The 12,840-nt window shown below is 43.4% G+C and overlaps 1 protein-coding gene across 1 annotated transcript; it reads right to left on the minus strand.

Moving 5' to 3' along the window:
- Positions 1-6: 6 nt before the first annotated feature.
- pex13 (peroxisomal biogenesis factor 13) lies at positions 7-9,081 on the minus strand. The gene is given in 4 exon segments (NM_001173852.1): positions 7-1,835; positions 7,271-7,393; positions 7,688-8,442; positions 8,935-9,081. Coding segments are annotated over 4 exon segments (1,362 nt in total). The 5' UTR covers positions 9,012-9,081; the 3' UTR covers positions 7-1,428.
- Positions 9,082-12,840: the final 3,759 nt, after the last annotated feature.

The raw sequence follows: 12,840 nt of genomic DNA on the forward strand, positions 1-12,840 counted from the left end.
GGCCACTTTTGAGGTTTTGAAAATGTTTATTTCCAAAATAATTGTATTTACATAATTACAGTTTTTCAGGAGAGTGACGACTAAAACTGCCACTGAAACACCACAAGATGAGGAGCTGCTATTTCAGTTCTTACACGAATGCATTCAACAAAACTTCTTGATTTAATACATCTTGATATTGGATGGTTAAATTTTCCAAGTTCAAAACTTCACTTTGAATATTTAGGACATTTTACAGGACATCTAATATATAGTTGGACAATTCCCGAATTTCAAACAACATTTTACAACCATATTAACACCGATTAAAAACCAAGTCAATCCTTCCATTGGAACCAAATCTGAACCTTGATAGTAATTTATCCATAGAAATAGAATGACTAGAAAGAGGGTCTCCAAGTCAATGATGACATAATAGGTGGACTGGTAGACATTGAGTGTACCCATGCCTAGGTTTAAAATATTCCCATCTTCAACCTAGACCCATGCCAGGAAGTACAAGTAGGACGTGTACCCTTCAATTGGGGCTGTGATGTCAACTCAACTGACATTACAAAAAAATATATACATTCCATTGCATGAGCCACATCAGCAAGCCTCATTTGAATAAATGTTTTACATTACCATGGCAACCCAGCAGTTGATAGAACATCCCAAAATACCATGGAAATGATTGAGTCACAATCAGGCAGCCATTGCGAGTGTACCCATGAGTTTACCAGTCAAATTGCCAGGGTTAGAGCTTCCAAGCCCGTTCTATTCCCATGAATTTATCTTTAAATATCAAACCAACGACATAACTTGGAACAAAACGATGCATTTCAGAAACATAATATTATGGCTTTGTCCTGTCAACGTCAAACGATGCAATATTCTACCAAATATTTGCATAATCTCTTAGCGTACTTAATTTGATCTTAATGTACTCATTCACTGTTAATTAAATAAATCTATATCAAAAACATTTAAATATGCATCATTATTGGGCTAAAATGTAGTGTGACCGTACTGACAAGGCTGGTACAGGATAGGTATAGGTTGGTTTGGATAACCACTGACAAGACATCCAAACCAAGACAGTGTTCTGGAAACACTCATATCCAGATAATGTTCTAGAAACACTCATATCCAGATAATGTTCTAGAAACACTCATATCCAGATAATGTTCTAGAAACACTCATATCCAGATGTCTGACAGATAACCCCTTTCTTTATCCAGGTACTCAATACCTCATATACCAACCTCACTAATTGCTTCCAGGAAGATTAAATGTCAAACCAAAGCCACTGAATTGTGAACATGAATCACCTTCTGGATGTAGATCAAGTGGTTCCCCACTGCTGGACGTGACCGAGCTATACAGAACAGCTCATCAACAAACCACGTACAGCCTCAACGGATGTGTGGGAAAACACAAAGTCAGACATCACAGGTCAATCTTCTCTGGTATGGTGAGCACTGTGCTTGAAGCTGGAGGGGTGCTGGACACTACACCCAGACCCAGGCTGCTGTAACCAGCTGGTGTTTCCCTATACACGCACTCCAGCAGCTCCTCTGGGATAGTTACTGGGACGGCTTCAGCTGGGCCTAGGCCTGAAAACAAGCCTGGGGCTACAGTTGGCACTGGACCCGTAGCCAGGTTAGGCTGGGGGGCTTGAAGGGTGGTGCCCAGTGGGTTCCCTGGCTGGGCCTGAACCTGGGCCAGCCTCTCCAGCTCAGCGTGCTTCCTGCCTCTCCTCTTCCCCAGGACCTTGACGTAGTTGGCAGGTATGAGGCCTGTGGTCTGGCCGTCTACACTGGCCAGCAGCCACCCACGCACCCTGGGTTGATGCTCTGCACACAGGGGAGAGAGAGGATAGAACATGGTCATTTAGCAGTATGTAACCCATTCTGAATGGCGTTCTGTTGACCTGCCTGCTACAGTGCTAGCTTTCTTCCTCCCAAGGCCTCCAGCACTCTTTCCCCCTGATAACACATAGTGTGGTAACCGCAGTACTTCATTTCTAAATCGGAAGGTGCCGGAACAAAAGTGAGTGCAAGAGAGAAGGAGGGGGCTTCGAGGTACCAGAGCGCATGAGAAAAAAATTAAAATAAGTAACCAACAATGCAGCAGATAAATCATACTGGTATACGCACAGCAGAAAACCCCCAAAACCCATCGATTTAAGATGTCTTTGGTAAATAATTGATCTAGGCCTACTGCAAAATTAAACAAACTCTAGTAATCGTCTCTAAGTGTGGACCCTACCTCCTTGTTATCTCGTCATTGTGGTTTTACCAGGGCTGCTGTCTACGTCAATTATCCCCCCCCCCCCCCTCCCCCATCTCGTTTCTCAAGTCTGCGTTACACACACACATACAGATATTTCCACCTGCGGTGACATCACAATGGTGACACTGTAGGAGGGATAACCCCAGAGAGAGAACCCAGAGTATAATGTTTACTGTTCATTTTCTATTGTTTATTTCATTTATTTCATTTTCATTTATTATCTATTTCACTTGCTAAGCCAAAGTAAACATGTTTCCAATGCCAATAAAGCCCCTTGAATTGGAAGAGAGAACACAGAGAGAGAGAGGCAGAAAGAGAGAAAGTGTGGGCTGATGTGAAACATGGTCACCGTACGTGTGTGTGGGGGTGTGACACATTTGGGCTGTCAAAACCGTTAATGTATGTGTATATGTGTGTGTGTGGGGGGGGGGGGGGGGGGGGGGAGACCTATATCTCTGTGTGTGGATGAGTAGGTCTAAGAGTCTGTGGGTTGAATCTGTGACGTTTCTAACCACCCTATCTAGGCACTAGCTGTGTGTGAGGCTGGGGGAACCTCCCACGTGGCCCATGTCAGAGCCCAAACACTCTGCTACTACGGACCATAGAGAAGGTGTTAAGGGTAGACGTCTTGTAAGACACGCTCTAACGCGCTACTGCGCACACCCCCCATATAAGAATGGTCCTGCCCCAGCCAAAGCAGGGGGCAGGATAATTAACGAGGAGTCAACTTGATTTCTCTTTGATCGCTCTTAATATCCTTTTTACATTGCAAACAGTGACAATTGTGTTTCATGCCATGAGAAGTACGTGGCAAGTAGGTTCCAGAACATAGGCATCCAAAATGAGGTGCCGGATCCCGTTCCTGCAGTCACGGATTGAAATGAAGGGCGTCCTGTCGTCTCAAGAACGATAAAGAAGTATGTCTGGGACGGTTCTAAACAGACGGTGGGACAGTTGCGGAACGATAGGCCAGAAAAATATCAAATGCATTCAGTGGTTCCATAGTCAAATGATTAAACACAAAGACAAGGCTGATGAAACATATCACATGTAGCTTCAAAGTTGATCTATGAATACATTTATATCACAAGCACAGCAACGTGTTCACTCGTCTCACCCATTTAAGTCAATGTTCCAAAACTCCACTACAGGAGAACACCGTTCTCAAACGCGCACCTCATGCCAGCAGTTTTTAATAAAGCGACAGAGATGGCTATTCTGTCTAATGGTAGAAACGTAGAAAGGAGGGAATATCTGAAGGTGCAACAATAGGATTGTGTCTTACTGCCTTTGGACAGTAGAAGAACAAATGCTGGTTTCACTGGCATATCAGGAAATCTTAGATTTGTTTTCTATGGTCAGATTTTTTCTGTAGGCTGTTAAAAAGCAAGGGCTATGGAAAACATCCAGGTTTCAAACAATGATATGGTTTGCTAGGCATCACATATATAAATTATTTAGGTTATGGAAATAATAGAATATCATTCCATTGTTGGGCAAATAGGCCTATTAGAATGAACATTTAAAGGTGCTGCATGGTGTGCTGGTTCATTTCTGGATTATCAAATGAGGAGAGACAAACTTAACACACAAGTCAGAGTTAAAACTAAATCTTTATTAGTGAGAGCTTTGCAATAGCTGGTCGACGAATCACCCTCAGATGATTCGTTGAGAGTCCCGAGACAAAAGTCAAGGTTTTTTACAGCTAAGATACACCCGTTTCAACCTACACAACAAACAACAGATATATAGAATGGTCACAAGGTTAACATCTGTATGAAAGATATCTATAATACATAGCAGACAGCTGTGTCAACCGTTTGTGTAGAGACCAGTGTCTGGTCCTCCTACTCCAAACTGGAACCATCTCTCCCTGGTACGGTATAGAACAGAAACATTAACTCATGCTCTGGAATGCTCTTTAGGTTTTATCACCCAAAAGACATGGTGAATCTCCTGTCAGTGTTATCTCCCAGAGGCCCATCCTCAGTAGAACACACACAATATATAGAATCCTCTATTCTGTTGAATAAAACAACCATTTGATGCAATAAAAGTATTATAACATAATCTTGCAATTTTCCACCATAATGGTCAAACCGACATCTGCATTGGCTGTGCAGCATTTACGGTGAAATGGCCTCTGCAGAAGTCAGAGCATTTATACTTCTTGCACTTCGCTAACTTGGCCGGGGACCTTAACGCAGGCAAACTTAAATCCATTCTACCTCATTTCTACCAGCACGTCAAATGTGCAACCAGACATCAAAAATTTTACTCTAGGCCTTTACTCGCCCTCTATTTGGCAAATCTGACCATAATTATATCTTCCTGATTCCTGCTTACAAGCAAAAACTAAAGCAGGAAGTACCAGTGACTCGCTCAATACGGAAGTGGTCAGATGACGCGGATGCTACAGGACTGTTTTGTTAGCACAGACTGGAATATGTTCCGGGATTCATCCAATGGCATTGAGGAGTATACCACCTCAGTCACCGGCTTCATCAAGAAGTGCAGATTACTAGGGTGTGTACTCAACGCATGCACAGACCAACTGGAAAGTGTTTCCACTGACATTTTCAACATCTCCCTGACCCAGTATATAACCTCTCCCTGACCCAGTATATAATGCCTACATGTTGCAAGCAGACCAGTCCCTGTGCCTAAGAACGCCATGGTAACCTGCCTAAATGATCATCGCCCCATAACACTCACGTCGGTAGCCATGAAGTGCTTTGAAAGGCTGGTCATGGCTCACATCAACACCATCATCATCATCATCCCGGGAAACCCTAGACCCGTTCCAATTCACATACCCCCCAACAGATCATACAATCTCTATTGCACTCCACACTGCCCTTGCCCACCTGGACAAAAGGAACACCTACGTGAGAATGCTGTTCAGTGACTACAGCTCAGCGTTCAACACCATAGTGCCCACAAAACTCATCACTAAACTAAGGACCCTGGGACTGAACACCTCCCTCTGCAACTGGATTCTGGACTTCCTGACGGGCTGCCCTGATGTGGTAAAAGTAGGCAACACCACATCTGCCACACTGCTCCTCAACACCGGGACCCCTCAAGTGCGCGACTTAGCCCCCTCCTGCACTCCCTGTTCACCCACGACTGCATGGCCAAGAACGACTCCAACACCATCAAGGTTGCTGACGACAACAGTGGTAGTGTGATCACCAACAATGATGTGAGAGCCTATAGGGAGGAGGTCAAAGTCCTGGTAGTGTAGTGCCAGTCTCCCTCAGGAGCTGATCATGGACAACGGGAAAAAGAGGGCCGATCACGCCCCCATTCACATCGACAGGGCTGTAATGGAGCGGGTCAAGCACTTTAGTGTCCACACCACCAACAAACTAACATGGTCCAAACACACCAAGACAGTTGTGAAGAGGGCACGACAACACCTATTCCCCCTCAGGAGACTGAAAAGATTTGTCATGGGTCCTCAAAAAGTTCTACAGCTGCACCATCGAGAATATCCTGATTGGTTACAACATTACTACACACAGATCATAAACGTAATGTTAGCTGGCGAGCCAGCCATCTAATGTCAGCTAGCTAGCTAACAGTAAGCTTTAACTTGCAATGAAAACAACTTTGACAAAATTAGAAAAGTATAATATCTGAAACTGTAGCTAGATGCTTATCCGTCTACATGGATGAACACTTCACGGCAGACTGCAACCCCTTTCATTAAATAAGACGTCCTGTGTCGTTTCCCTTGTCTAATTTAACAATTGTATTCGTATTTACAGATTGCATACAAGTTCGTTATTTAAAGGCACATGAAAGTTCACATGTTCGAGACTGCATTTCTGTCAAAAAAAACCATTTAGACTATTATTATTTCTTTTTTTTAAGTTTATGATCTCCTGTGAAGTAGTGACCCATAACATACATCTAGTTTCTGAAACGGGGTCACCTATAGTATTCTAGAGAATATGGTTGTATCTCACTGACCTGAACCAAACGCATTTCTGCCTCACGCTGCAACACTTCCTGTCTGGGTGTTGCGCGCACATGAAGAGCTGAATGACAGGTTCATTTTTAGAAGTGTTGCGCACAGACATAAAAGTTTGTTTAATTTACTTGAAACGAAAGTCTACCGAAGTGAGACTTGGTCCTTGTGTTTTCTTGGCTATTGACATTGTTTTGTTCACAAGCTAGGTTGTGGTCGGAGTCCAAACACAAAGTAGACAGACAGCCCTCGGCCCTAAACCCTCAGCCTTGAATGACATTTTACATCGTCACATCCAAGTGTACCTCAGCTATGTTGACTAAATAACACTTCGAGGCCACCAGAGTTTGACACGTGACTACAGTTTGCATTGAATTGTGGGTCATATCAACCCCATAAGCGATCAAAGTAGTTCACTCCCTCCCTCGAGCTAAATCGATGGCCGAAGGGGGGGGGGGGGGGGGGGGGTAACGTTTGTGAATTGGACCTCCACTTAAGATGGCAATCAAACTGCATCTGGTTTTGACAGGGATTCCCCCGAGGGAAGTGGCAAGCGCGAGGTCTGAGGGGGGTAAAATGTCCATGTTTGGACTACAGCCCTCAATCTCACAGGCACAAACAAGACAAGTCCCATTACCACTGTATTTCCGACTACATCGAGTCGCTGACAGTTGATACCTGCAAAAATGAATATTCTTAAACCCTTACCTTTATAATAAAATGTTCATCTAATACAACCACCGACCGTTTCCTCGTATCGACTAGATGTAGTCGGAGGTACCCTCCACCCACTCTCGTCTCCGCTCAACTACGTTGATGTGAAGTTACGGACAAACATAGCTGATTCAACTCATCGAAGGCTTGATGACTAGCTAACAAGTTGAATGAGGTGTCCGGGGCTACAAAAAATAAAAAAAGGTGAACTGTTGGGGGTACTGGAGGCCTGGAGTTGAGAAACACTGGGTTAGAGCATGGTGCTGGTTGTGGGTTGGATTCCCCCCTCTCCTCTTAGAGTCTTACCTTTAGGAGCCAGGTTGAGCATGTCTCCAGCATTCAGTGAGAGCTCCTCCTCCGACGCAGCTGTGAAGTCATACTCCGCCCTGGCAACCACATGGTCATCCTCCCCACTAGCCCAGTTGGTGACTGCATAGGGATTTAATCAATCAAAATGTAATATATAGTCCCTGTAGGGAATATTAATGAAGTAAAAATGTAAAAGACATCCTTTTGGTAAGGTGCTGACTAACGTAACAAACAAAAAATGTATGTAGCACACTTCTCTTTCTTATGAACATACACAGAGACAGATTAGCAGTGTATGTTCAGATTAACCCTGACCCATCTGTTTGAGGTCACGAAACTGTGGTTAACAGACAGGCAGTCAGAGAGAGAAAGGATATTCAGGAAAGCCCACACACAGACATTAAGTGGCCTCACCGCTCTCCTCGGGCCCCTGGGCGGAGCTCAGCAGCTTCCAGATGAGATAGGGCCCTCCTAGGACCACGGCCAGAAAAAGGAAGATGGGCCACGACTTGACCGCTCCGGCTCTGGGGTCTTCCATTGCAGCTCCAGCCCCTCTGGTCGCAAGAACAGCTCCTTCACTGTCTGCCCACAGGTCCTCCACCTCACCGTCCCGCCTCAGCCCCAGCATTCTCTGTATGCGGCGGTACAGGTAGCGCAGGGTGCGCACCAGGGCGAAGGCCGACAGAACCTTGGTAAAGTGCATCCGTAACCGTGTCAGGTGATTGGCTACATCCAGCACGGCTCGGAAGCTGTTGTAGACGGCCGAAAAGGTGGCGTCCATCATCATGCTGACCGAGGTGAAGGCCTGGACGATGCTCTCGATGGACTGGAAGGCGCCTCGACTGCTCTCCTCTGCCTGTTGGACAAACCGACTGGGCGCCACGTCTTCACCACCGGTTTGGCCGAAGCGGCTGTAGCCCAGGCTCCCACCGAGCCCCCCTCCCATGCCATAGCCACCACTGTAGGGGCTGTATGCTCCGCCGTAGAGGCTGGAGCTACCATAGGGGTTGTATGAAGAGCCAGGGAAGGAGCCGTAGGAGGGACGGTAGGACTGGATGGACTGGACAGGGCGAGGAGGGACGGGGGGCACCATGCGGGTCAAGACGGGAGGACCGGCGGGACCAGAGAGGCCGGAGGTGGAGGGACCTGGTGGGGCAAAGTCAGTCGACCTGGTGGATGGGAAAGAGGGCGTAACTTATAAATCAGTGTGAACATTCAATTCAATCACGTGTTCGTGTTGTCAAAATGTAAAAAATAAAACGCCTCAAAACTAGTTTCCTTTGGTTTCGTAGTTAAAGAGAAGTATGAGCAATCTAGGAGTGTTGCAATGGGTTACGTCTCTATTAGCTAACGTTAGCTAGTAACACAACAAAGGACATGCCAGTCACGGGTAACGACGTAGCTAGCTACTAACGTTATAACTACATTGGAACCCAGTGGGCACTTGTGGTTGAGTTATTATCCAATAACAGTCCAATACTAAACTATTGTCAAATATAGAAATCTAGCTAGTTCTGGCCGTTAGGCAAACGCAAAACAACAAGCTCCGACCTAGTTAGGGTCTCGGCCTAGCCCTAAATTAGAAGCTAACGCTAGCTAGCTAACTCATACATAGTTAGTCCATAGACAACAACTCGACAAGTAAGCAATATCTTGCTAACCGATAGTTAACTGGTGCACTCATGGCTGCTCCTGGAATCCGCCTTTCCCACGGTTTAGGAGGAGGCTGCGATGCCATCGTACAAATTGTCTGAAGTTACACCGTTTTTAACCGTTTTCCCTTCACTTCCCCGTAGTAACTAGCAAATTGCTAACTATCTAGCTCCATGGCTGGCTCCTGTGTGCCAGACCAAAATAATCAATTAGACGATACAGAAAACGTTTTAAACAATACATAATTGGTTTAAAAGGATAAAGCCAGAGTGGATTTCTTTTATAACGCATTTTATATTGTATTTTCATTCTTGCTTGGCAAGTTTAACGTCTCTGAAGTCAGCAACTTTGTTGTATCTTTTCGGCGTTGATTAGTAGAGCCTAGAGGGCTTTGGCTCCATTGCATTATTCCGTTCCAAGTCGTCCTGAGGCGGATGGAAATAATACTAAAGTATCAAAGATGAGGTGGGACAGTTTTTTCAACTGAGAGAACTGGGAGCGAAAATACGCAACATCATTGGTTATTTGACTGACAGAACCAATACTAATACAACATTTACCAAATGTATTGTCCATGTCAAATGATCTCAATCGTTAATTTTTTTTAAATATTAAACGAGGTCTATTTTTTGAAACATAGATCATTGTATTATTTATGATATTCTGAATGTCAGACTGCTATTTTACTTTGCTGTTAACAATGCAAAAAAATCGAGACAATACTAATACTGTCCAGAGAAGTGTATTGTTTTCCTAGACATTTAAAAAATCAAACAGAGAGAATTCACATGTAGAAATAACATTTATTTCAATAAACAGGAATCAAATTACAGAGATAAAGATTAATGACTTGCTTAGATTGAACCAATTTCAAAGATTGTTTATTTCACTTTACCTTGTTTAAGAAAACAATAAATGGGGTAGTTAAAAAAAACAAGTATGATCAAGTTATACATACTGTACATTCACCTTTCCTGTCCTCCATTAGAAAACCAAACTGATAAATGTTAAAGTGCGTATGAATAGATCATTATGTGATTTAGTACTGAAATGCATCCCTAAAGGCTTTAGTAGGTTGACATAGGGAAAAAAATAATTCTGCCGTTTCAATATCTGATTAACAAAACACACAATGGTTAAAGTCAAAGTTGAATCTCTGTCTTATGAAATCATTACATGGGTAAATGTCATTCATTGTTTTGAGATCAAGTTCTTTAGGTGATAAAGGAAAATGATCTAGTTCTTATTCTGACTTCTAGTGAAGTCTTGTAACATATTTCATTTTCAAAGGTAAAGGGAAACGCTCTGCAATAAGATTTGTTCTTCAGACTAACATTTATAAGGATAGCTAATAACTCAGCCGTAAGAATGAACAGTAATGGTGAGCTGGGACATCCTTGACGAATTCCTCTCTTCACGTCAAATCATTTAGATGTTCCATGTTGAAGAGATACTGAACTATTATTACCATCATATAACATTCCAATCACCTTTACACCGTTTTCACCCAAACCTACATATTCCAGTGTTTGTAACATACATGGGTGTTCAATCATATCAAAAGCTTTATGAAAATAAATTAAATAAAAAATAACTATAATATAATAGGTCAGATTGAGTATCACTTATTAATAATGTCATGCCCTCTTTCAGTCTGTTAATAATCACATAGGTAAACACCCCTTGTCATCTACATTAAGTTATCTACATTAAGTGATCTACATTAAAGTCACAGGGCACAGATTGTCTTTATATATCATCTTTACCAGGTTTAGGTATAATAGTTGTAAACCCTTGTTTCATAGTTGGCATCAAACCATTATTTTGTTGGGGACCCTCCCCCCGTGCTCTGTGTGCACGGTCCATAACTAGCTAGACTAACTAAACATTTTCTGTGATTATCAGTGACTGACAAAACAAGATAAAAACTGCTGATGCACAAACAAATTAAAAAGGGATTTTTAAGTATTGAGACAATTGAGACATGGATTGTGTATGTGTGCCATATCGAGGGTGAATTGGCAAGCCAAAAGATTTAAGTGCCGTTGTATGGTCGTAGGTAGCAGGCACACCGGTTTGTGTCAAGAACTGCAACGCTGCCGGGGTTTTTCACGCTCAACAGTTTCCTGTGTGTATCAAGAATGGTCCACCACCCAAAGGACATCCAGCCAACTTGACACAACTGTGGGAAGCATTGGAGTCACCATGGGCCAGCAGCCTTGTGGAATGCTTTCAACACCAATGAATTGAGGCTGTTCTGAGGGCAAAAGGGGGGAGTGGTGTTTTTAATGTTTTGTACACTCAGTGTATATATTTTTTGGGGGGGGTGCCCTATGCGACAACTTATGTCGCTTATGCCTGGAGGCTGCCCTGCGTAAAATCTTTCACTCCCAATAACCTTTCTGCTGCAGCTACTTTTATCTTCTGTGACATCTGTGCAGTAGGCTACAGTTAATTATCATAGAAATGAACGCCAAGAAACCAACCTTGCTAAAACACTTACTGTCCGGGTCACTCAGTCCTGGCCTACTTACTGATATCCTCTTATGACCCCTCACCCTTGGCCCATCATCCATGTCACGTTCTGCGCTGCTCGAACCCTGGCAACCTCAACCTGTTGTGACGACCCTCCCACTCTGTCTGCCGTATTCTCTCTTTGTTCTTGTTTCCTTATTAGGATGCCGGTGGGCGGAGTTGGGAGGGTCGTCAGCTACATGGTAAACACCTGGGCCCGGGTGTGTCCCATGATAAATAGGGACACACCCGGGGGACCAGTACATAGGAAGAAAAAAAATAAGAAAAATAAAAAAAATGGATGAAATGTATGCATTCACTACTGTAAGTCGCTCTGGATAAGAGCGTCTGCTAAATGACTAAAATGTAAATGTAAATAGACCTCTTCCACATTGATTGGAGAGACTCTCTCCATGCAGACACCTTGGTTGATTTCTGTTGTGGTAGTTTTGTGGCTTTTTGGTTATTTGCTTTGGCACCTTTCAACACCCTGCATTATTACATTCAGGCATGCAAAACACTCACTTACACTACTGATTACTGATTACACACTTCATTGTTCTTAGTTTACTTTATTTAAAAAATATATATTTTGATGTTCCTTGTCTCCACTTTGTCTCCCTTTTGTTGCGAACTCTGAGCCGGTTCGTAACACTGTCTAATAGCATAGGCAGCCAATACCTGTCTCACTCGCACAGGACATTTCTGATCCCCAGCAAAATGGTCTCCCCCACAACTACTTTCTCCTCAGAAATTACACACTCCTTTGTCCCATGCCTTCTTGCACACTTTTCACATCTAGGAATCTCCCTCTTACATACTGCTGCAACATGAGTGGCCATAACCATTGGCACCTGAAACACAGTATGGGGTTCGGAACAAACGGTCTCATGGGATAACTAGCATCTCCTAGCATGACTTTATCAGGCAAACACTCAATCAAAATTCAAAAGGATAGACATGGTCTCCTCAGTCTCGTGCTCGCCACCGGGTCTGCTTCTCACCAAACGGTGTGTATCAGACACTAGGGATCCTCAACTTCAGTTGATCCATCTCCCTACTCAAAGCCATAGAGGGATTCTTTAATAAAGCACGGATATTGTATTTGTAATCCAGCTGAGCAAGCTTCACTTCTCTGACATTAACTTTGGCTGTAGCATTTTGGTGTCAATAACAGTTTTTTTTAATCGCTTCGGGGCGTTGTTCAGATGTAAAGTAGTATATTTTCAAAACTGTAAGTAAAAAACTCTAAACTGAGAACACTAGTAATGCCCCCTGTCTTATGTTCAGAACCTTTGATTGTGCATTCATTCGAGTTGAACACATCTTTCACCCCTACATAAACCTGGTTCAGTAGCTTATCCATTTTGAGCAGTTTGATTAAGTGATAGTTAAATGTA

The sequence above is a fragment of the Salmo salar genome, chromosome 01 (genome assembly GCF_965601325.2).
Source record: "Salmo salar chromosome 01, fSalSal1, whole genome shotgun sequence".
Lineage (NCBI taxonomy): Eukaryota > Metazoa > Chordata > Actinopteri > Salmoniformes > Salmonidae > Salmo > Salmo salar.